At 43.9% G+C, this 26,253-nt stretch overlaps 2 protein-coding genes across 3 annotated transcripts in view; one reads left to right on the top strand and one right to left on the bottom strand.

Annotated features, from left to right (window-relative positions):
- Positions 1 to 4,174, top strand: part of LOC143286057 (uncharacterized) — a 36,345-nt gene extending 32,171 nt beyond the window's left edge. For both annotated transcript variants that reach the window (XM_076593601.1, XM_076593602.1), the window contains exons 4-5: positions 499 to 624; positions 2,095 to 4,174. In XM_076593601.1, the coding sequence (XP_076449716.1) occupies positions 499 to 624; positions 2,095 to 2,964 (996 nt within the window). In that variant the 3' untranslated portion in view covers positions 2,965 to 4,174. The remainder of the gene's footprint in view (positions 1 to 498; positions 625 to 2,094) is intronic.
- A 2,496-nt stretch (positions 4,175 to 6,670) lies between these two features.
- LOC143286058 (NADH dehydrogenase [ubiquinone] 1 beta subcomplex subunit 9-like) lies at positions 6,671 to 26,241 on the bottom strand. The gene is made up of 4 exons (XM_076593603.1): positions 26,100 to 26,241; positions 22,963 to 23,105; positions 15,397 to 15,452; positions 6,671 to 7,165 (listed from the first exon to the last, which is right to left on the bottom strand). Exons 1-4 carry the CDS (start codon positions 26,198 to 26,200, stop codon positions 7,031 to 7,033), a joined length of 435 nt encoding a protein of 144 aa, XP_076449718.1. The 5' UTR covers positions 26,201 to 26,241; the 3' UTR covers positions 6,671 to 7,030.
- Positions 26,242 to 26,253: the final 12 nt, after the last annotated feature.

The following is a 26,253-nucleotide window of genomic DNA, read 5'->3' on the forward strand; positions in this document are numbered from 1 at the left end:
CTTGACTGGAAGCGTCGTTTAACCATGATATAGTCTATCTGGTTGTGGTGTTCACCTCCTGGGCTGTGCCATGTCCATCTCCTGGATGCCTTTTGTGGACCAAACGTGTTCATCAGTTTGAGGTCGTTGTAACTGGCGAACTCCAGGAGCCTCAGTCCTCTTTCGTTGGACTCTTTATTGCAGTGGCGTCCGCATGTTTCTTTCCAGTCCTTGCAAGCATCCTCTTCCACTTTGGCATTCCAGTCTCCTTGTACGACAACGTCTTTTTTTGGTGTCTGATCTAGGATACAAAGTATAATAAAAGATTGGATTCTTTCAAAATAAAATCTAGCAGTGTTTAGACTATATAATAGACTAGAATGATTAAAAAAAAAATATATATATCGATGTTTTCGTTTTATTTCACAGAAAATGTTGCATCAGTCAGGCATATCCCACTGTTCATTATGTTCATGAGATATAGATTATACATACACTGATCAGTATGTTGCTTTTCAGGTGATGAAAATGTCAGATTACCTGTCAATGTTGGCACAGCAACGCAAACAGGTTAATGGTCATCGCATTCGTGGAGTTGAAAGACAAGATCTTCCAGGTTACCATCCATGTAACAAATGTGGCAAGGTGAGTATTGGTAAGATTCAGTATAATGACACCAGAATCTGTAAGTTTTAAGATATACACTAATAGAAAATGATTTTGGGCATCCAGTCACTGGCATGTATATTCCATACTAGTCCATCCCTGCCCAGTTTTGGATCAGTGGTAATGGATGACACCCATTTGGTAATGGGTGAGACCTATTGAATTATTCAGATCTGTTGACGAGTTTCTTTAGTAAGTTAGTTTTTATTCTTACCATTTATTATCTTAGAAATGCAGACAATTTGTGTTAGTATTTTTGTCTCACATTATGGAATTGGTTGCCTTAAAAACCATAACAAAAACCCTGTAAATAAAAATATGAGTCATAGCTATCAGACGCATGTATCAATGTGGGACTATCTCATAGCTTGCTCCTATCAACACTTGAGTAGGTAAGAAAGTGACTGTGTAGATCGTTTGGGTTTAGATCAACGAAAAAGTGGTCGGGATTAGATGATTTTACCCTAATGTCATCAGTTGGGAGCTAATATATGATGTCAAATCAAAACAGATAGTGGATCTACTAAACACTACCATAGTGAATCAGCAGCAGTTTAGGATCTCCACTGGTATGTGGCTCCATGGCTGTAAATTGAGTTCCATGTGGACTACTGGCACTGGGACTGGGATGAGTCAGGGTATCGCTGTGTATGGAGTAATGAATGGCATTGGAGTAATGTCTCAGAATTTAATAATGTGAAATGGTCAGGAACTTGAAGAGGTAGAAGTCTTCAAGTACTTCGGAGCAACACAGCAGGTCGAACACAGAAGTGAAGATCCGCCTCGCAGCAGCAACATCAGTGATGACAAAACTGGACAAGATCAGGAGGAGCAGGAGCATTTCCCTTGCCATCAAACTCAAACTGTACAGATCCTTACTGCTCGCCATTCTCCTGTATGGATGTGAAAGCTGGACACTGTCAGCTGAGCTTGAGAAGAGGATCCAAGCATTTGAGATGAAATGCTACCGAAAGCTGCTCCACATCACAAGACCAACGACTGTCCGGAGCAAAGTCAAAGCCTTTGCTGGACATCAAGAACCCCTCCTGGCCACCATCAAAAGGAGGAAGCTGGCCTGGTTTGGCCACATGACCCGCCACAACACCCTGTGTAAGACCATCCTGCAGGGCACCATTGAGGGCGGAAGAAAGAGGGGAAGACCAAGGAGAAGCTGGACTGATGACGCCAAGACCTGGACTCATCTGAAGATGCCAGAGTTGGCGTCAGAGGCTGAGAGCAGACCAGGCTGGAGGAGAGTGACGTCTGCTGCATCCCTTGTGTCCCCCCCACGACCCAGTGGGTCACGGGACAAAAAGGTAAAAAAGGTGTGGATGATGGGGCAACAACAAAAAATGGAAGTAGTATTTCCTTTCTTAACTTCAGAAGATCTTGTTTTTTTTTTTATCTTGGCTTGAAATAAATGTTTTATATGCTTTGTGACTTTGACAGGAGTTTGTACGTCTGAGGTACTTGCGGAAACACCAGATGATCCACAAAGCAGAGAAGAAGTTTCTGTGTGACGACTGTGGCAAAGCTTTCAAGACCAAAGCCTACCTGGCAGCCCATCGTCAGACACACCAGACAAAAGTGTATAAGTGCAGTCAGTGTGACTTCACCTCCTCCATCAATGCTCTCATTCACACCCATCGCCAGCTACATAATGATAATAGTGTAATCTGTGAAGTTTGTGGATCAGCATATAATGATCGTGCTACTTTGAAGAAGCACAAGCAGGTGCATGATAAATCACGACCCTTTCCATGCAGCTACCCTGGGTGTACATGGAGATTCAAAAGTGAAGTGATGTGCCGAGCTCACTACCGTGCACATACAACACCTGGCCGCTTCGTCTGTGATTTGTGCAGCTATGTCTTTCGCCATAAACACCACCTGCAGCGCCATCTTAGTAAAATTCATGGCATGGATGAAGCCACTATTCATCGTGCCACATGCAGCACAAAAAACATTCCCTCTTCTAAGAGCCTTGCTATGAAGGATGTGGAGGACAAGGAATATGTTGAGAAAGGGGACAATCACCCCATGTCAGATTCAGTCAGTTTGATTGTGAATACAGGTCTCAGCTCTGAGCAACTGCAATCTGTGCTGGAAAGTGGTCAGTTTGTTATTGCCACTGATGACAATGACAGCTCTGTGAATTATGAAATTGCCAACATTGCAATGAATGTTAGCTACGACACATTTATAGACTCTGCAGGCACTGTGTCTGAGGGGCAGACAGTCTTCATTCCCAGTGATGCAGAGTGTTCACAGATTATATTTCAGCATGACCCAGGCGCAGTGTCAAGTGTGGAAACATAAGGGATTGTGCTGTGCCAGTGTACTTTGTGAGTGTAATATTTTGCAAAGGATGGGTGTCTGTGTCTTCAGAATTAACGTTGCTTTCTAATTTGATTAATTGATGTAAAAAAATTGAGAGTGCTGTGTTTAAAAGTTGTTGTAAACAAAGTATGACTACTTTTGGTCTAATCATTCAAAGGTGCATTATCAATTATACTGCAGAGAATAGATTTGATAAGAAATGTTTGTGTATAATGCTTACTCTGTGTTCTGAACTACAACAGTATAAGAAATTTGTCATTTTATCTATGTTCAACATAATCTAAAATATTTTCACTCCAGATGAAATCCAATCCTTAATAATTCTTTAACATTTCTCATAAAAGAGCCCACGTATCTTCTCTTAAAACAGTCCACATATTTGGGATGATCAGTTTGCATAGTTCAATAGTTGTTCCCCCAGTTTCAGCATAACCCAACGTACTGGTAAGGCCTTGAGTGCATAAAAAATAATATATTTATGTACTTATCGGGTGTAGATTGAACAGAATTTTGTTTGTTTTATTTATGAATTTTTTAATTATTTTTTAATTGAGATGACTGGTGACAGTGAAGTGAAAAAAAGACCCACATAACACAGACTGCATTGACTTTTTCTAATCGTAGAAATCAGAACTTTGTTGTGGAAGCCAACTTGTAGCATAGCAGACATTCCAACAGATAAGGCAAATTCTGCCAGGCAGAAAAACTCCAGACTATCAGCATAGAAAGATACCAGTGTGTTTGGAATGAAACAGTTCTTGGGTCTGACTTAACTGATGGGCATGATGATTTTATTTTTAGATAACTGACTGAAGGGGTTGGATAATCACATCTACGTTGTTATCACTTAGAACAGTCACACTGAATCATATATATATTATCTTTTTACTTTATTTTATTGTGGTTGTAGCATAATTTGTGGTACAGTTTTAATCCATTTGTCCAGAAATATATAACAAGACTAATATTCATAATTAACAAGTTGAAAATCTGACTGAAACACTTATTTCAAAACAAGTGTATGTCTTTGGAAAAATACTAAATTGGAAAACATCACTATTTTGTATTCTTTATTTAGTTACCTTTCAGAAAATATCACTTTTATGAGTCTCTATCCAGTAAGCCCACATAATTTTTGGAAAATATATATAACCCCCCACACCCCCTCCCCTTTGGCAAATAGGTAATATCACTTAAATCTTACGTCCCTGGCAGTGAAAAGGTTAAACACTGATACAGCAATGGTGTTAACATAAGATCAGTGCTGTCTACAATCTAATATGATTAACACTATTAATGTTTGATACGACCAATAGGAGACAAAATCAGATGAACTGATAAAATCTCAGGTCATCAATAAAAAATCTTTCTTTAAGACATGTCGACATTCCCATTCCATAGCTGCCTTTAACTTGTTGGTGGGTCTGAATCAATATGCAAGTAGGATAGCAGGTCTGTATTTATATACATGACAATAATGACAATGCAGTTGAGTAACAACTGTCCCATGTTAAGTCAAAGTTCTGATGAATTTACCAAACTTTCTCTGGGATGATCCTCATGTCATCGATTTGGCTGTGGTGCCATTTGTTTTCATTATTCAACTGAAAAGCTTATAATATCTCTGAAATTTTTATGTGTGTTTTTGTTGGAAAAAAATTGTTGACATGCTTTATTCCTAAAGGACTGGATGATTCTCAATAAGCTGCAACTAAATGATGATAAGACTGAATTTATGATAGCCTGTCCAAAGAAGTTTCGTCAACATCCATCCTTTCCCTGACTCTGTTCTGATCAGTAGCACACCCGTTTCACTTTCTCCTTCTGTTCGCAGTCTTGGTGTAATCCTAGACCAGTCTCTTTCCTTCCAACAGTACATTTCGAATATCTGTAAAGTTGCCTATTTGGAACTGCGTAGAATCAGTTCTATCTGCCACTATCTCTCAATCGATGCAACCAAGACACTTGTATGCGCTCTAGTTGTCTCAAGATTGGATTACTGCAACTCTTTTGGCCGGCCTTCCCAAATATCTGTTAGACAGACTCCAACGAATTCAGATTAATGCTGCCAGACTCATTTGCAGAGCTTCTAAATCTATGTTTCTTCTCTTCTTCAGTCTTCACCTGGTTGCCCGTTTCTGGTCGAATAGACTATAAGCTATCCACTCTGACCTTTTCTGCAGTCAATGGATCTGGCCCCAAGTATCTTTCTGAACTCCATTATCTATATTCCCGTCTTGCCAGCTCCGTTCTTCCTCTGAAACTCGACTTCTCAGGGTAACTCACGTCAGAAGTAAGACTATGGACACAGATGGTTTTCTTTTCAATCGCCAAAGACGTGGAACAAGCTCCCTGATAACCTCCATCATTCTGATTCACATGCATCTTTTAAATCTCATCTCAAAACTCACCTTTTCCCTCAGCAATAAGTTCAGTTGTGGCAAGTTCACTTCCTTTGCGTTAGTTGTGCTTGATGATGTGTGTATGCACATGTATGCGTACATAACTACATGCATGTATATGAATGGTGTGTGTGTGTGTGTGTGTGCGTGTGTGCGTGCGTGCGTGCGTGCGCACGCCTATGTGTGTGTATGTGTTGAGGGTAGCTGTTATGTACACATGTATGTTAAAATGTATGTATGCAGTGTGTGTGTAAGTCACATTTTGGTATGTATTTAACATTGATGTAATGTGTTATGTTAACAAAAGTTTTTGTAAAGCACCTAGATCAGATTTCTGGATAGTGTGCTGTAAAGTATCTATTATTATTATTGTTATTAATCAATCTTTGTAACTACATTCATGAGCATAAATACATACACACGCCACATATTCTCGTGTGTGAGTGACTTTTGTTGTTTTTCACCTCTTTCTGGTCTCTCTCACCCCTTTATTATTTTTTTTCATTGATGGCTGTTACTTGTTTGATTTACCATCATGAAAAAAAAAATCTTGACACACACATAACCTACATACACTATTCTTGTGTAACAGAGAGAGAGAGAGAGAGAGAGAGAGAGAGAGAGATGAATTTTGTTGTTTTTCGTCTGTTTCTTTTCTCTCTCCCCTTTATTTTTTCTATTTTTTCACTGATGGCTGTTGCTTCAAATTCAATTCAATTTACCATCATGAAAAAAACAACTACACTTCGACATGCAAACTACAAAGGTGATAAGTTGTTTCTGTCAACTGTCAAGAAAAGGAAAACCATATTGCACGCTATGCACATAAAGATCACCCAGCTTGTTTCTTCTACTCAGCCAATGATTTCATGGTGGTTCAGGATTCACCTGTCACTCCAGTTTAATGAATGATCATGTATGACTTCAGTTTTGCATGCTATGGATTCGAGTCTCATGAGAAGCTTTCACCACCACACCTTGTATGTGCTTGTGTGTGTTTTGTTCTAAGATCTTTCCAGAGAAAGGGAAATATTTAAACATGGGTCCAATTCAAAATAAGATTTGACAGTAACTAGCATGCCAACCACTGACAAAAAAAAGAAAGAAAAAAAGAGAAGACAAAAAAAAAAAAAAAAGAAAAAAAAAAGGAAGAAAGTGAAATGATGATTACACCTATAATATTGTTCTCCCTCTTCAGTCATAAGCAAGTCCTTGATCACTATAAACAAACCATGTCTTGTCTCACTTTCACATGCAACACATACATACACACAACAAATATATTCACAGAACTGGGATGTCTTTAATATGCAAAATGAAATTCAACTGCTGTTTTCCGCACCCTTCTTGTAAAGGGCAACAAACATAAATTTTGTTAAGTTCTCTTTTTAAGTCAAGTTCAACAAATTTAAACTGTAACTTTCAGTTCTATTCATTACTTTTCCTTGTTTGAAAATAATTCAGCCATAGAGATACAGCAAACATCTGCATGTGTTGACAACTTAATGCTGACTTTTGTTACCAGAAATAAGCAATCCAGTAGACTGTCTATTGTGCAATCTTTGCTTTTTGAAAAGGTTATCTATAAAAACTCACACGGTCTATCCACAAGATGCATAACATCACAATGAGGATGAAAGTAATCAGTGAACTGCATCTGGATCTGGCTTGCCATATTTCTTTTCCCATCGTTCGATGAACTCGCGTTTCCGGATTTCCCTGCGTGCAAAATACTCCGGATACTGTGCTTTTTCATAGGGGTGCCAAATGTCCAATAACTGTAGAGTAAAGAAGAAAAAAAAATCATTTTTATGCATACTGAAATTCATTGTCCATGCACATAATTGTAAAAGAACAAATGATTAATTTTTTCCTCATGTGTAAACAAAGAGTAATGAAAATGGTTTTCGACTGTGGGTCCACCTCTGTGCATGTGTATGTCTGTGGTAGACTTAAAATTCATTTTCCCTGCAAATATTTTGTCACCACCAAATTTGGCTTAAAAAAAAAAAAAAAAAAAATCCATTCTTTCCACACACTGTCCAGTCCATTTACTGGGTTGGTAGTCTTTCACATGTATTAAGCAGCATTTCAGACCGAAGCCTGAAAATTTTTTTCTGGCCAGACCGAAGCATGAAAATACTACGTGGGCTCAACAAAACAGAGTATCAAGCCTGAACACGATTACCATACTATTATATTTTCTAAAGACTTATTTGTGGGAGAATAATGGTGAATTCTGGGAAAATCAAGAAGCAGACAAAAAAGGAGGGATTTTAACCTATAAACACTAAAACATAGTTTTAAAGAACAAGATCTGGCACCCATACTGAACATTCTCACAGGATGGACCTTTAGTTTGATGACTGCATACCAGCGTAGCAAAGATCTAACAATGGAGAAAAAAAAAGCATAATGCATCAGAGTAAATGAAAGTCAATTACAGCTTTATTCAAAGCAAAAAACAAACCACATTATTTTTGTTATGAAACAAACTATATTGTAAAATTATGTATCTTATTGTAAAGAAAAATATGCAAGTGTTACTCTCATCTGTCCATAAGCAACACTTCTTTGTGTGTGTGTGTGTGTGTCTCTGTGTGCGTGTGTATACGCCCTGTTACGTGTACGGGATTTAGGAGCGGCTGGCTCCGGATGTACTTTTGGTTAGAGATTATAGGCGACCTCAAGATGGAGACTGTCTCTGAGTGTGTGTCGAGCCGTATGAAGTGAGTCTGTTCCTTTTCTACACTTTATATAACACACATGCACACAACATGGTGGCAGCGGTACCATGAAGTGGTGGACAATAAGAGTAGGAAGAAGCAATGAACACTGTAGTGTAAGTCAAGTTCTGTAAGAAGTCGAAATTAGCGCAGTGAGCGTTCGTGACGTCATTGTGAGCAGAAACTTTTAGCGAGGCTATTTTCATCTGGCTCATAGACACTGATACTGATACTACGTCGACAATGGCCCAGGCAGCTGCTGGACCAGTTCAGGGCATAAAACCCCCTAATCCTCTTGTCTTAGGTTCGAACCCAACAGAAAACTGGAAGCTCTTCAAACAGCGATACAAAACATACGCATTGTTAGCACAGCTAAACAAACAATCCCCAGAGTATCAAACAGCCATGTTCACACACTGTTTGTCAGATGAAGCACTCAAGGTGTACAATGGATTTCATTTCGACAATGATCCACCCACACTTGCTCAAATCATGACCAAATTTGACGAATTTGCTGTTGGACAAATCAATGTGACTTATGAACGATTCGTGTTCAACCAAAGACAGCAAGAAGAAGGAGAAACATTTGAAAATTTCTACTCATCTGTCAGAAACCTCAGCAAGACATGCGACTTTTGTGAACACTGTAGGGACTCAATGTTACGTGATAAGATTGTCTTTGGAATCCGGGATTCCAACACGCAGACAGAACTGTTGAAGATCAGAGATCTCAATCTAACAAAATGTGTCGACACATGTCGAGCAGCAGAAAACGCTACACTCCAGGGCAAGGCCATGCACACACATGACAACTCAGAGGAGCTTCACAAGCTAAAAACAGAAAACCGTGCAGACAGTAGGCCTATGACAAAAGAATGCAAATTCTGTGGAACGAGACACAGACTAAGAAAGGAAGAATGCCCAGCATACGGGAAGACATGCTTCCGATGCTCGAAAAAAAACCCATTTTGGACGCAAATGTACAACTGAGAGCAAAACAAAGGTCAATCAAATTGAACCAGTGCAGGAAAATGATTTGCCTCAAGACAAGAAAGGATGGGTCTACAGTGTTGATCAACCGAGCAAGGACATAAAATGCACGATGGTAGTAGGAGGGCAAGACATGACATTCCAAATAGATACAGGTTCATCAGTGAACATGATTCCAGCAAAGTTTGCAGGAGACATTGAACCCACTGACAAGATCATGAAGATGTGGAATAACACGAAGATGAAACCAGTTGGCAGGACTACTCAAAACATCACAAACCCAAAGAACCAAAAAGTGTACACAGTGGACTTTATTGTGTTTGATGATCACAACCTCACACCCCTACTTGGACTCAAAACCTCTCAGCAAATGGGACTGATCAACATCAGAAAAGAAAACTTTGTTCAAGTTGCTCAGCTACAAGATCCTACACCAGATGCATATCAAGATGTCTTTGATGGTGAACTAGGGAAACTGCCAGGCCTTCAACACTTGGAAGTCGACCCAATGGCAAAACCCGTCATCATGCCGGACAGACGCACACCAATAGCAATACGACCATTGCTCAAGAATGAACTCGACAAGATGGTCAAGAAAGGAGTGATCTCACCAGTCACGGTCCCCACCCCGTGGGTCAGCCAAATCGTGGTCACCAAGAAGAAAAATGGCGGTTTACGCATCTGCATTGACCCTCCGGAACTCAATAAGGCTCTGAGACGAGAACGCTACACAATGCCTGTACTGGAAGATGTCATTCATGATCTAAGCAAATCGAAGGTCTTCACTAAGGCTGATCTTGCATCCGGGTTCTGGCATGTACAGCTTGACGAGGAATCAAGCTTCTTGACAACATTCCAGACATGCTTGGGACGATACCGCTGGCTCCGATTACCCTTCGGCACATCGGTGTCATCAGAAATCTTCCAGAGAAAACTGAATGAAGCATTCAGTGGACTGCCAGGAGTTGTCTGCATCACTGACGACGTCATCATCCATGGGGATACCACAGGAACACATGATGCTCACTACAACACTTTCTTACAGAGATGCAGAGAGTTGGGCATCAAACTCAACAAAGAGAAACTGGACTTGAGATCCGACAGTATCACGTTCATGGGGCACCAGATCACCAAAGATGGCCTACAAACTGACCCTGAGAAAGTTGAAGCCATCAGCAGATACCCTGCACCCACGAAGGTTGAAGAACTCAGACGATTCCTGGGCATGGTCAACTATCTGTCAAGGTACGTGTCACATCTCACAGAGGACCTACAACCCCTCCAAAACCTCCTCAAGAAAGATGTGCAATGGACGTGGGCTTCATCACAAGAACAAGCCTTCCAGACAGTGAAGAAGATCGTTAACAGCCCCACTCTGGCTTTCTACAAGCAGGATGGTGACCTGACTCTCGTCAACGACGCCAGTGAATATGGCCTTGGATCTGTACTGATGCAGGAAAACAGACCAATCGCTTACGCAAGCAGGACACTCACGCCAACAGAAAGAAACTACGCCCAGATCGAGAAAGAAATGTTGGCGGTGCTCTTTGGGCTGCAAAAATTCCACCACTACACCTATGGCCGCCCAGTTCGTGTAGTGACAGACCACAAGCCACTAGTGGCAATCAGAAACAAACCACTGGCAAAGGCGCCAATGAGACTGCAATCCATGCTTCTCAGGGCTCAGGCCTATGACTACACATTGGAATACAAACCAGGAACACAAATCCCGGTGGCTGACGCACTCTCCAGAGCGCCTGTCTCAGCAGGAGGAGATGCAGAGACACAAAACATCAACTCATTGACACTTTCACCATTCGCACCACAACGACTGGAGGAAATCAAAAAGAAAACTGCAGAAGACTCCACACTAGCTGACCTCAAAGAGGTCATTCTCAGAGGTTGGCCACCATCGAGACAAGAATGCCCACACTCAGTCCTGCCGTACTTCGATTACAGAGACGAACTCACAGTACAGGATGGAATCATCCTCAGAGGAAACAGGGTAGTTATACCACCTGACATGAGACAGGACATGAAGGAAAAAGTTCACGCTGGACACTCGGGCATCAACTCTTGCCTACGAAGAGCACGAGAGCTCATCTTCTGGCCTAGAATGTCGGCCGAAATCCGACACTTCATTGAAGCTTGTGATGTGTGCACTTCCCACAGTGCACAACAACCAGCAGAGACACTCCGCATGCATGATGTACCAGATCGGCCATGGGAGAAGGTTGGAACTGACATTTTCACCATCCAAGGAAGAAACTACCTCATCACTGTAGACTACTTCAGTCATTTCTTCGAAGTGGATTACCTACCAGAAACCAGTGCAGAGACAGTTGTACACAAACTGAAACACCACTTCGCCCGTCACGGCATCCCCGACACGGTTGTCAGTGACAATGGCCCACAGTTCTCGTCACAGCAATTCAGGACCTTCAGCCGCAGTTGGAGTTTCAGACATGTGACGTCCAGCCCTGGACACAGCCAAAGCAATGGGGCTGCAGAAGCAGCCGTGAAAGTAGCCAAGAATTTGATGAAGAAGTGCCTTCATGCAAAAGAAGATCCATATCTTGGACTACTCAACCTGAGAAACACACCTGAAGAAGGAATGACATCAACCCCGACACAACGGCTCATGGGCAGACGGACGAAGACAACACTTCCCACCACGTTCAAACTACTACAACCCACTGCTGGAGACTACATCCAACAAGAAAAACACCTCCTTGAAAATAAACGCCAAGTAGCAGCAGAATACCACTGTGACCGGAAAGACCTCAAACCCCTGGTTGAGGGCGACACTGTCAAAATACAACCCATTGACAAGTCAACAAAACTATGGAAAAGTGGTGTAGTTGTCAACAGGCAGACAAGCAGGTCATACGACGTACAGACTCAAGATGGAAAGGTGTACCGTCGCAACAGGGTCTTCCTCCGATCAGTTCCCCGCCCCACTCAAACGCCCCATAGCCCCACAGCAAGTAAACCCTCATACACACAACCTACCCGTCCCACCCTGTTGCAGACGAGTGACGCCCACTCCGGTGAGCAGCAGGACCCAGAACGACCGCAACGCACACCACCACAACGGGAACATACCAGCCAGGAGCCGGACCTATCCACCCCGGCAGCCTACCGGGGACGCATTCCCCCGGGGACGCACGCACGCCTGGACTCACCCCGGCAGCCTCCCGGGGACACCCGCCAGGGACGCATGCCTGGGACACACGCTCACCTGGACCCACCCCAGCAGCCTCCCGGGGACGCACGCCAGGGACACACGCCTGGGACGCCCACCCGCCTGGGATGCCCTCTGTGACAACCTGGCCAGGATCACCACGGGCCCCACACCCTCAACCAACTGAACCAGCCACCGTCACCCGATCTGGCAGAGTAGTGAAGCCCAGACAAACATTTGATTTATAAATCATTGTCAGAAGACACAAACATGCAGTAACAAATAGTCAGAATAATCAATTTTTATTTTTAAAAAATTTTTTTTTAAGATTCTCTTTATATTTGTCACATGGTATGTAACTTAAAATTATCTTGCAAAACAGTTCAAGTTCAGAAATTAAGTCCTAAGGTTAGGATTTGATTTAGTTTTGTTTATTATTTTTTTACCTTAGTTTAATTCTTATGGTATTAAGAAAGAGAGAGAGAGAGTTTACCATATAAACAAGACAATGGAACAGCAAGAAAGACAATTTTAAAATGTGAAGGACTGTGCAAGTAGTACATGGAACTTGAGAGATATATATTTGTTTTTAATATATGTTTTTCCTTTAAAACTAAATGGTACAAGATTCCAAAGTCTGGACAACGTAGTGATTAGTTAATTGGTACATGTTTGAAGAATTCAAGTAATTTAATTATTCAACTTTATTTCAGAAATCCCTGAGGGGGAAGATGTTACGTGTACGGGAATTAGGAGCGGCTGGCTCCGGATATACTTCTGGTTAGAGATTATAGGCGACCTCAAGATGGAGACTGTCTCTGAGTGTGTGTCGAGCCGTATGAAGTGAGTCTGTTCCTTTTCTACACTTTATATAACACACATGCACACAACACGCCCGTGTGAGTGTGTGGATGGTGTGTACATTGTGTGTGTGATTGTGTGCATATGCATGCGCGTGTGCACATGTGTTTGCGTGTGTGTCTGTGTATGTATGTAAGCAATGGTAAAATGTGTGTGTACATCTATGCGTTTGTATGTATGTCTATGTGTATGTGGTGTCTGTCATGGTGTGCATGTGCATGTGTGTGTGTGTGATCAAAAACAACAGCGATAGTGAAATGTACCAACTTCCAAATGACAGAGGCCGTACGCGTGTTTGAACAAAACATAACACTACATGCTGGTAAAGATGACAAAGCTACGGAACGTCAGATATAGATCCCTGATCTAAATATCGTAAATACACTAACTACAGCTATGAAGTGTAGCTGCATCATCGACTGGTGTAATCACAGCAATACGCCAAAAAGGTTTGACGAATTCTTCAGTGACGAATATGTGCGGCGCTTCTTGGCAGTTGCTCTGTGTGTGTGTGTGTGTGTGTTTGCGGTCAGCAAAATCGTAGTTTTTCTTTACTTGGCTGTAGTGCTGTAGTCTGGGGGCTTGGATTGTAGAAACTACGGACGAATCGTAGTATTAGGCAGGCCTGTGAACAGATGTCTAAATGAGAGACAAGCGACCCTTTGAACATCATAATTATTTCATGCCCAGATCTAAATAACGTACACTGAAACTGCTGCCATGAAGGGTATTGCTGCATCCTTGCTGACATAATTTCAGAAACAGACTCAAAGTCAATTGCTACACATTATCTCTCACAATTGACGGGCGCGATAGCCGAGTGGTTAAAGCGTTGGACTGTCAATCTGAGGGTCCCGGGTTCGAATCACGGTGACGGCGCCTGGTGGGTAAAGGGTGGAGATTTTTACTATCTCCCAGGTCAACATATGTGCAGACCTGCTAGTGCCTGAACCCCCTTCGTGTGTATATGCAAGCAGAAGATCAAATACGCACGTTAAAGATCCTGTAATCCATGTCAGCGATCGGTGGGTTATGGAAACAAGAACATACCCAGCATGCACACCCCCGAAAACGGAGTATGGCTGCCTACATGGTGAGGTAAAAACGGTCATACACGTAAAAGCCCACTCGTGTGCATACGAGTGAACGCAGAAGAAGAAGAATCTCTCACAATTGCTACAAAGTGATTGTTGCAACAAGTGACAATGTTTGCAGCCTGAGGGTTCAGCCAGAGATGTCGATGGTGATGGCATGCGCGCGCGAGTGCGTTTGTGTGTGTGGGAGCACGCCCATGCCTGCGAGCGTGTAACTGTGATTTTGTGTATGTGTGTGTGTGTGCACGCGCACATCCCCTCCCCCCCAACTCGCCCCCCATTTCATCTTGAGATACGACAGTAGTGTCGCAATAGCCGCTGTCGGCGTCATCACATTTAAATTTCAAACTCCCCACCCCCACTTTTTTCTTTCTCCGAATTTGCACAAATCTCAGGAAAGGTATCCAGGGCTTTTCAAAAGGTATTGCCAATAAACCATCTAAATGTGACAATGTGAATGCCAACACACACATGCACACAGAGATGAGAATGCCAAACACACACACACATTAGTAAAACAAATGATACAAATATGTCAAGTTTGCTTTTTCTGTTGATCCAAACCTGTTCCTCTGAAACTGCCAATTGTCCCTCAGATTTTCAGACATGCCATGACAGCTCTCAGATTTTAGGTCTGTTGAAAACATTGTTTGTTCTTTTGTGCATTTGTTTGCATATGCACAAGTTAAAACACAGTTAAAATATTGACCCCCGTAGAACCATGAAACGGCGGCAATTCCTGCACAGTTTCTGTGACAGCAAGAAACAATATTTTGTTGTCGGTTTCTGGAGGGCTTTGCCCCCCAGACTTCCCAACAGGGTGTTGCCCCTGTACCCCAGCAAGGGACTCGTGTAGCTAGCTCCCTGGCTTCAGTACGCTATTTTGTTTCAATCCCTTTCACATCCCTGGAAATAATTAAGACAACAGCATCTTCTGTCTGCCATTACTAGTTAAATTATTTCAGCCACAGTCTTCGCTTTTCCATCTTTCCACAAGATATCAGCAACATCCAAATTCACTGTAAATTCTGCAGATGTAAAATTACTCCAATGAGTAATGGGAAATAATCTTGGGGCAACCAATCAAAACCAACACTTCTTTGTCACACACTGCCACTCATAGAAGTAGCTCTGCATCTGTTTAATACACTTACCCAGTCAGGTACATGGGGCTCTCTTGCATATGCAACACCTCCTGGTGATAATGGAACTGTGGGGGATGAAAAATACGACACTGATATAATCCCTGGTAGAAGAAAGCACAAGATGAATGTAAACCCCTTTTGGCTTTAAAAAAAAAATCAATTTATATTATGTCTATCACTTGGTAAATGGGGAGAGGAATGACAAGGAGTTACTGGAACACCTGGACAAGACCTCAAAGGCCAGAGAAGACCAAGGTGATGACCACCAACATCAGTCCAAAGCTAGAAGTACTTGGGAGCAACAGTAATAGACCAGGGATCAAAGTCTGAAATAATAATAAACAAATGAAGTACTCTTCTATAGTGCTGTTCCCTCACAGAGAGGCTCAAGGCACTTCACAAGTTACATACAACATGAAGGAAATGACAAAAATCAAGAAAATTCAAATAACCAATCCTTCACGGCACTCCAACAATTACATGCTACAAAAGAAAAGCAACAATCATCAACAAATAGAATCAACCATGAAGAACCAATCACAATCCTCACATCATGAACAGCACACACACACACACACACACACACATGCAAAACACACAATCACACACAGCACCCCCACCCCACAACATTGGAAAAAGTAGTACATCCCTCACTCAAATGCAAGACAAAAAAGATATATTTTCAGCTGTGACTTGAGAGTCTAGGGAAGAGGAGTAGTCACAAGAATCAATCACATCAGAGAGAGGCTGAACATACAAAGTAAAAAGTACCAGCCCCAACACTGAACCCTGGGGAACTCCTTAATTACAGAAAGTGGGTGGGGAGAAGACATACCACCATTTAAAATGATGGACTCTCCACAACCAGTCAGGTACAACCTGAACCAGTCAAGGGCAGTACCATCAACTCCAAAGGACACTTAGACTTTACTAAGAGCCTCTCCAACAGGATGGCATAATCCAGAGTATCAAAAGCCACACGTTAAGTCGAGTCGAGCAAGTACTGAAACAAGCCTCTCATCAACCTTGTCCAAGATTGCACAAACAACATTAACAAAACTGAAGACCATCTGGAACAACAAAAACATCTCACTAAAATGATGAGCTCTAAATATCAGCAGGGCTTGCCAAGATAATCCTGCAAGGCTCAGTGCATAGAAGATGCAGACAGAAAAAGAGATGGGATTGGGAGGACAGTATCCCAGAATGGACAGACCTGAGACTGAGCAAAACCCTGAGAGAGGCGTGGAACAAAAAGAACTGGAAACAACGGATAGGAGGAGTTTGTATAATACTCCATGTTTGGTGATACATATACTTACCATGTCAAACTGATGCAAACTAGGCTTCTCTGCTTCGCCAAATTTTGCCCAGTCCGCTCTTAACCAATCAAACGCCTCTAAAAGCAACAAGCGCTGAATCATCCCGTGGCCATTGAGAAAATGCCCCATGAGAACCACGGCAGAGACGCGGGGATGGACAGGCGGGCATTTGAGTTTGACATGTAAGTATATGTATCACCAAACATGGTGTATAATACAAACTCCTCCTTTTGGTGTCATATAATGTACCATGTCAAACTGATGCAGAATTTAAAGCAAATGGAGTTGGGCAATGCCTACTGGTTTGCATGGGGAGTCCATGTAACTCAGACAGCAGTGTTAGCCGCAACAAAGGAAATCCCCTTGGAACCGTCAGCCCTGGTCATACGGAAATCTCTGAGGTAGAAGTTGATGAAGGGATTCTCAGACCCCCAGAAGGCTGCCTCCAAGACATGCTGCAGCGGCACTGAGTGCTGGAAAGCAGCTGATGTGGCTATGGCCCACACTCCGTGTGCTCTGGGATTAAGACAGCCGATATCCCTGTGAGCATGAGAGTAGGCTCTAAGAATGACTTGGGAAACCCAGCGGGAAATGGTGCCTCCAACAATGTCTTGTAATTCTCATTGAAGACATCTCTGAGAAGAACGCCTGTGGCGAGACGTATCCCAATAGTATTTGAGGCACCGAACAGGGCAGAGATGCCTATCCTCATCGTCTTGGGCAAGTATATCAAAGGTCTGACCCTCAGAGAAGGGGGACCTCCGGGTCTCGGTTCTTAGCCAGGAACTCTGGAAAGAAACAGAGGGTGATGGAACCATCTCTGTGGAAGGCCAGATCTTGTGGCATTCCACAAAGACATGTATCTCGCTTCTACGATTGCCTGTGTCCAGCAACAGAAGGAAAGTGGTCTTGAGGGTGAGTTAGTCGAAAGGAATAGTACCCAAAGGCTTGAACAGTTGCTTCTGAATGAAATCAAGCACCAGGAACAAGTCCCACAAGGGCACTCTCCTGGGGTTTCTAGTTTCCTTCAGAGAGGCACCCCTAACCACCTCTCTAAGCAGGAAATCCGCTTCAAAGGAAGGACCACCTAGCTGTCTGATGGTGGTACAGATGGCAGACCTGTACCCTCGCACAGAACTAGCAGACAGGTTGAGAACCAGGGAGCAGTGAGCCTGAAAGTTGGCCAGCTGCATGCTTGTAGGGTTAGTGGGGGGAACGTCCTGAGTCGTAACCACCGCAACCATTTCTTCCAGCAAAAGTCATATAAAGTCTCAGTCCCCGCCCTCCTTGCTTTGGAGACTATGGAGAGGAGGTCAGAGGAGGCACCCCCCCTCGATAAGCGCCTCTGACACAAAGGCTGACTGAGGGGTTGAAGACTTCAATGGTGGTGCCGACAGTTCCGACTGCACAGCAGCCACGTGTGCAGGTGGAGTAGCTGAGGATTAGAACGAGGAATCCCCAAATGAGGCTGCCTCAGTAGATGAGGTTTGGTTTCAAATTCCAGAGGTGGAACATGTGTCAGGGACTGGAGGTCCGGATACCAGGGCTGAGCCGGCCATTTTGGCACAATGAGAATCAGCAGCAGGCATTCCAATATGGATTTCCGGATCACCTTGGACAGAACTGGAAAAGGAGGAAACATGTAGGCAATCAGATTACTCCAGTCCAGAGACAGAGCATCCACTGCCCATGCTTTTGGGTCGGCAACCGGAGAGACATAAGTGGGGAGTCTCTTGTTGAACTTTGTGGCAAAGAGGTCCACCATCCGCCAAAACCACCGCTCCCACACCCCATGAAGGGTGTCCTTGTCCAGGGTCCACTCTGTGTGGATGACACTCTTAGACCTGCTGAGTGCATCTGCCAAGATGTTGGCTTTTCCTGCTCTGTGTCTCGCTGAAAGTGCAATGCTCTTGCTGTGGCACCAACAGAGGAGAGCCTCAGTCTGCAGGGAGAGGTCTCTCTTCTGTATGGAGTGAGTCCACATGGGTTTCCCAGCCCAGGGAGGAGGCATCTGTGAAGAGTGCCACTTGAAGTGTAGGTGGGGCTATGGGCACCCCTTGTGTCCGAAGAGGGGTGGTTAGCCACTCTGATGTCACCTCGAGGAACCACTCACCCAGACATATCTGGGTATCCCATGGTTGGGTTCTCTGGGACTACTGTAGCCTCAGTGCCCTCTGAAGAGGGTGCTTGAGAACCCTGCCCAGGGGGATGAGGGGTGCCATGTACTCCATCATGCCCAGGAGAGATGAAAGTGTCCACGCTGTTGCCCAACAGGAATGGCGCAAGTGACAGAGGAGGTCTGCCAGTTGGTCCCAGCGATCTGGCGTTGGAGAGACTATCATGGACTGCGTGTTGAATCTCATCCTTAAGAAGTCGAAGGACTGACTTGGGGACAGGTTGCATTTCTCCTGGTTCGTGAGGAAGCCCAGTTAGGAACAAAGGTCTAGAAGTCTGGCCGCATGCCTCTGACACAGGGCCTGCGACTGGCCCAGAATGAGCCAATCGTCCAGGTACACAGAGACAAATGGATTCCAACCGGACAATGGGCACCAATTCCCGCGCCACCTTGGTAAACTGGAAAGGGGCAAGGGACAGACCAAATGGGATGTCAGAGAACTGGAACACCTTGTCCCTCCACATGAACCTCAGGTACCGACGGGATGCCGGAAGAATGAGGATATGAAAATAAGCATCTTTCAGATCGATAGAGGTAGCCCAATCGCCCTGTTGAATGGTCTCCCGAATCTGTGCCTGTGTGTCCATCTTGAATTTGATTTTGGGGAGGAATTTGCTGAGGGCGGACAAGTCAAAGACTGGTTTCCACCCTCCCAAGACCTTTGGAATCATGAACAACTGGCCGTAAAAACTGGGGCCTGGGTCCAAGAGTTGAGATATCGCTCCTACAAGGAGTAGGTGCGATATGTCTCTAAGACGCTCTCCTGCTCCACAGAGCTGGGCACATAAGGCATGGTTGGTTGGCTTGGACGGACATGAGGTGGTTTATTCCTCTGCTGCTGATTCTGTGCACGCCGCTTTGACTTAGGCGGCATGGTGTATGGAGGGGTCCTGGTGGCCGGTCTCTTCAATGGCAGTGAACCCTGACACCCCTGGGAGGTGTGGGCTAAATATGAAGCCACCTCCCTGTTTGTCTCAGCCCTGTGGCTGATGAAATGGGGTGCATACTGGCTGAAGATGGAGTGCTGCTGCGCCGGGATGGACCAAAAGGCAGCCCTCTCCTCTAATGGAATGCTGGAGAGGCAGAAAAAGCCAGCCAGTATTAAAGTGAAGGCTGGTAGCTGTGACTGTGGCTGCTTTGAGACCAGAAGCTACCCTATAGCCAAAAGTGTTTAACCTCTGGTCGGTGAAGTGGCCAGGAGGGACAGAGGAAGGTGACCAGTGTCCTGATTAACCCGATGCTGTTCCCACAGCAAGGCAGCCCTCTCCTCTAATGGAATGTTGGAGAGGCGGAAAAAGGCATCACGCCGAGCCAGCACAGTAATGAAGTGAAGGCTGGTAGCTGTGACTGTGGCCGTTTTGAGACCAGAAGCTACCCTATAGCCAAAAGTGTTTTACCTCTGGTCGGTGAAGTGGCCAGGAGGGACAGAGGAAGGTGACCAGTGTCCTGATTAACCCGACGCTGTTCCCACAGCTCACTGGCCCTGTGGAGGAAAGCATCGAAAAAGGTATAAGCCGTGGAAACCTTGAGGAAACAGCGGCGGGCCAATCTGTTCCACTCTGCTAACGTTTTAATGGATAGATTAGCTGAAGTGGGGAAGGTGCTGCGCTGTGAGACCAACATCCTGTCCTGCACGGAGGGCTCCGCTTCTATGTAGGCAGGGTGGTTCTGTGTGTACAAGGACCACACCCTGCCTCTGGAGGAGTCTTTAAGGAACTTGCCCTGGGGGAAGGCACCTGGGGCAGAGACAGACTCCCTGCCTGGAGGAGGGATGGAAGCAGCACCCCTGACAGTGCGGCCTGGCTTATTAAGCCATTCCTGCACAATTTCTGGCACTCTGAGTGGTCTGGTGGTTCTGGAGTTAGAGTCACATTGCCTAAGGAGCACCAAGGGTGACAATGTAGCTTGAGGAACCGACTCAGCATGCATGACCCGATTTGGGAGGGTCAGTTTGAGCTTGGCTAAGTCCAAGTTTGGTTCAGGCTGGTTCCTTGGGAGGCGCAGGCTCAATCTGTCACCCTGCGATGGGGGCGAAGAGTGCTCATCCGCTTGTTCGTCCTCCTCCAAAGACAGAGGCTCCTACTCTTGCTCCCAGTCCATCCCCTGCTGGGTGCCATCCCAAGTGGATGTACCCACTGGGACGTCCTGTGAGCTGTGGTCAGCGCAGCGGGACGAGCTGGGACGATCCCGAGTGGGGACCATGGTTGCAGCTGTTACCTCCTTGACACCTGAAGAGGGTGGGGAGTGTGACCTTAGGTCTAACCACGTTTTGGATGGTGGGTGCCACACCTTCTCAATGAGGGCATCCCAGGATGCAAGAGGGACCCATGAGTGCTGTGAGGGGACAAACACCTGCTCATCTCCCTGTAGGACTGAGGGCTGGCTGGGTGGGTGTGGGGGGGAACTGCAGGCTCCCCCGGGCCAAGCAGGGCAACTCGGCAGCTGTCGGTCCTGACAAGGAGGCTGTTGTGACCGTGGAGGTCACCTGTGGGGTGACAGAGGCCTGATTTGTGGACTGAGTGGCAATATTGGCTGAGGAGCTCAACCTGACCGACAAGTAGTTCATCCCACTTGTCACAGCCGTGTGTGTCGCCCTGTGAGATGTGTTGTTTGCATCCAGGGGCGAGAGAATGAGGGGTTGGCCCCTGGTCCTCCCAGCAACCCAGCGTGCACCATAGGTGCACCCCAGTACAGGTAAAATGGGGGAAACCACCCATGGGCGCCAGCCATTCTGTGACCCCACCCCCAAGGGTCACTGGCGCCTTGACCTCCAAGAAGGGAAAAACCTGGCCAATTTGGAGGGAGGTCAGGTCTGACTTGGTTGTCAGTCTCGCCAGAAGACCAGCGGGCTGACTGCCCAGAACCCCCTGACACATTTGTGCCTCCCCCAGCAGGTGAGACTGACCGGATAGTGGGAAGACCTGTAAAGCAGGTGGCCACGCGCCCCAAATCCCCTCCTGTGGGGAGACTGGGGTGGCTTGGCCTGGGGTGGACAAAGTAGAGGTCCTCCCCCTGAACCAGGACTTTCTCCGCCACAGATGAAGGTGGGGGAGGGGGCTTCGCAGTGGAGGGAGGAGGGGAAATAGCAATGGAGCCCCTAAGGGCCGTCTCAGTGTGGCGACCAGGGTAATGGCCGGGCATGGCCTCCACTTAAAGTTTGTGCCTAGCCCTGAGTCCCCACCACCACGAGAGGACTTGCCACTCCCCGTTATTCCTGCCTCCCGCCAGGACACCTTGGGAGGAGACGCTCGTACCCCTTTCCCCCCTGTCCACTTCATGACCGTTCTAATGAGATGAGCGTCGCCTCCGTGATCAGTGTCCAAAGACGCATCGCCGCGGTCCCTATTGGGAGAAACCATGAGCTCTGGGCCTGGGAGGGTCTCCTGCCAAGTCTTGATCCCAGCATCATGGTTACTGCCATCGTGGGATGATGTACGAGGCATGGTAACCGTGCTTAGGCACCCAGCGAAAGATCCAATTCCCAAAAGAGAAAGGAATAACAAGATCGACTGAGAGGTAGAAAAAAAAGTACGATTCGAGGGGGCAGAGTTGAATCGAGTACACAAAAGGTAAGAATACAATAAAATCAAGCTGCATGCAACAAAATAAGGCCAAATGAACATACTTAATAGCCAAAAAGAAAGCGTTAGACGAGACAGAGCGTAAACCTAACAAGATAGCGTCAAGAGACTTGGCCAAAGGAATGATTCAGCGCTTGTAGCTTTTAGAGGCGTTTGATTGGCTAAGAGTGGACCGTGCAAGATAGGGCGTCTTTTCACCATTAGCCGCGCAAAATTTGGTGAAGCAGAGCAAACTGATAGGCCTAGTTAGCATCAGATTGACATGTAACAGTATATGACACCAAATGTCAAGTCATCAGTGGTGCCTCTATGGCAGGAGACTACAGGATAGAAGTTTTGTTGATACTATGAGAATACCTTGTAGTTATAAAGAAGCGCACCAAATTCCATAAATAATTTGTGATTTGAGTCTTTTGCTTATTGCATGATAGCTCCTCAAGCAAGATTTAATGAGAAGAGTAAACATTTATGAAAAGAAAAAAAAAAGAATACTTACACTTGAGAGGTTGAGGATGTTGTTTGAGGAAGAGTTCCTTTTCTCCCTCCATCAACAGCTTTTTTGCCACCCTCATGTCCACTTCGTTCTTGTTCTCATCAAATCTTGCTCGAAGCACCACTGCATGGTAACGAAAAATGTGCCTGAAACAACAATGAAACTGCTAAGGGAGAAACAAGACCTGCAATAAATAAGAGAAGTAAGGACTTCAAGACTCACATGTGATACCCACCTAATTTAATTCATCACTGGAAAGTGGAATTATTATTTTTTTTTAATCATTATGAAAAACAAACAAAAAAGGACACTGCAAGTGCAATATAATGTGATGCAAATCATCTGGCAAAAAGGTTACACTGGTGTGACCTTGACTTTTGATCTAAATTTACCAAGCATTTATGTTCAGGCCAAAACAAATCACAAAAGCATGTTAATGAAAACTGGATGAAAAACCCAAGAGTCTTATCCCCTTCTACCTTTTCACAGTATGCCATGCAGTGACCTTGAATTTTGACCTCTGACCTTTTCTCTTATTGTGGGTTTTTTTCCCTCACCATAACTAACAATAACAACTACACCAAATCTGACTCTTTACAAGACTTCTCTCTTGCACAAAGAAAAATTTCCTAGCATTAATATTTCCCATGTTGTGAGCTTGAACATTTGTGAAATTTATGTTATATGAGAAAAACTCACCCCCTCTGCATCAGTTGTAAAACAAATGGATTTTTTTTTCAAGATTTGATAAATCAGTCAATAATAAAGTGAGTGCCAAATGTTAGTCCATGATATTCTTTATACTTACACAAATTTTCATAGCTGTATAGTACTTGCATTCTTTTTTTCTTATTTTTTATTTTTCTTGTAACATAAACAACGGCCAGTACAGAGAGTATAATGAAGGAAGTCACCGGGCAGTATAGAATGAGTTAATGTTGAGAAAAGTGAAGAAGAAAATGATTCAGGCATTATTTTTATATATATATATAAACCTTCTCTTTTGACAAGCATACTGTATGCATAATAAATAAGGCAAATCACAAAAATTGGTATAATTATGTGTACCTTCAGGTCCCTTAACAACAGTACATTTTTAAGACTGTATAAAGCATTGGTAAGACCTATGTTATAATATATGCAAACACAGTTTGGTTCCCTAAATTGAAGTGTCAATCTGCTGCAATTGAAGGTGTACAAAGATGAACAACAAAATTAGTCCATTAAACAATTTTTCTTATGAAGAATGACTAAAATATCTTATGCTTCCTTCCCTTAAATGTTCAAGCACGAAGGGTACAAGGTGATTTGATCCAAGCCTACACAATATATAATAATGTTGATGACATTGACAAAGCAGGTTTATTAACCCACAAATGAACATTGTCACCCGTAACAGTACTGACAAAATTCAGAAGCACCATCATAGTAGCAACATTTGAAAATATATGTTTTTAGTTACAGAGTAACTAACAACTGGAATCCATATTCCACTTCCAGATATCGAACTTGCAGTTGCACCAATCATGTAGTAGTAGTAGTAGTAGTAGTAGTAGTAGTAGTAGTGTAGGGACTGGCATTTGACTGCCTAGGCCTCACGGCCTTTTTTATGTCCCCTTCAATATCGGTCTCCTTTTATTTCTGAGATACATATATATGTTTTCTTTTACACGTACCCTAAATCACTCATCAAAGTCAATACATTTTTCTTTTAAATTGATGTTCATGTCAAGGAGATTTTTGAACACATTACTATTTTGTTTAAGTTTAGTTTCAATGGGTAGTGCATTCCATATTTGTGCAATTCTATTAGCTAATGAATTTTTCCTTAGGTAAGTATTACTGTGCTCTTTACAAATTTTCATCATTGAATTTCTTTTACTCTCATAATCTGACATTCTAAAAATATTATTCACACTGACTTCATTAGAGCAAACTAACATTTTGTATGTTTCTATTAAATCCTCTCTTAGCCTTCTACCCTTTAATGAATGCAGATTTAACTATTTTAAGTAATTAAGTCTCTGTTGATAGCTCTTAGATTTGCATTCTTTTAATAACTTAGTTGCTCTTCTTTGTACCCTTTCTATCGCTATAGATTGTCTCCTGAGGTATGGGTGCCACACAATATTACCATATTCCACTTGTGATCTAACCAATGCTTTATACAGTTTAAGAAATATATCTTTATCTAGATAGGTAAATGTTCTCTTAATTATTTCTATCATCTGGTTGGCTTTACTTATTATATTCTGTATATGTATGAAAATGAAATTATCTTTTTCCGGCACTAGTGGGTCACGGTTAAGTGTGTGTAATTAAATGATAGTTTATTAAAAAAAAAAATATGCCAAGGTCTACTTCTTCTTCCTGTTAGGAGTCCACGGTCATCACGCTGACCATTCTGACACTATAATGGGGAGGAGTGCAGCAGCATGACCCACCTTCCTAGGTGATGGGATGAAGGGGGTAGAAAGATGGTGGGCCCAAGGGGGTTGGGGGGGCGGGGGGAAGCCATCATCTGTTTCAGACATGTCATCGTCATCCTCCTCCTCCATCATCATCAATATAAACAATAAACTGACCCTTCATCTGCACCGTTTCAGTGGCATTTACTCCCAAGCCGCTCATTTAGATTCTTCCCCCATACACGGCAACTTTGACATTTTTCAATGTCCTGTGTGGTGTCTTCTGTTATCATATGGTATTTGTTTTCTGGATTTTTTCTTCCCATGTGCATTACTTTACACTTTGATGCATTAAAATATAGATTCCATCTATCAGTCCAGTCCTGTAACTTATACAAGTCCTTTTGTAGTACAGTATTATTTTGTGCATTGCCGTACAGTATCATCATAAATGCCTTTAAAAATCTTATTGATGACCACAATATTATAACGGAAATGTTTGAGTTTGACGGCCTGGGCTTGTGAGTACCTTGCCAAAAAACATTACGAAAACCGACGGGGCGTACAAAGCCGCAAGGCTACGATGCTTGGCATCGCCTCTAACCTGAACCTGAACCTGAACCTGACGTGTTGTTACAGAGGACACAGAGGACATCAAACTTAATGTTACTTGTGGTACAATGCTTGTGTGAATTACATTAGAAATTTCCATAGATGCCTATTAAAATTTACCTTTGGTATCCATACAGAGCCTGAAGCTGTCGACTTGCTTCTTTATATAACCGTCTCACACGTTGTGCGTGTGAAATCACACTCGTCTGCAGATACGACATTTTGTTAGGCTCTGTTTCGTTGGGCCCATCCGAAGACTTGATTGGTAACTTTA

The sequence above is a fragment of the Babylonia areolata genome, chromosome 9 (genome assembly GCF_041734735.1).
Source record: "Babylonia areolata isolate BAREFJ2019XMU chromosome 9, ASM4173473v1, whole genome shotgun sequence".
Lineage (NCBI taxonomy): Eukaryota > Metazoa > Mollusca > Gastropoda > Neogastropoda > Buccinidae > Babylonia > Babylonia areolata.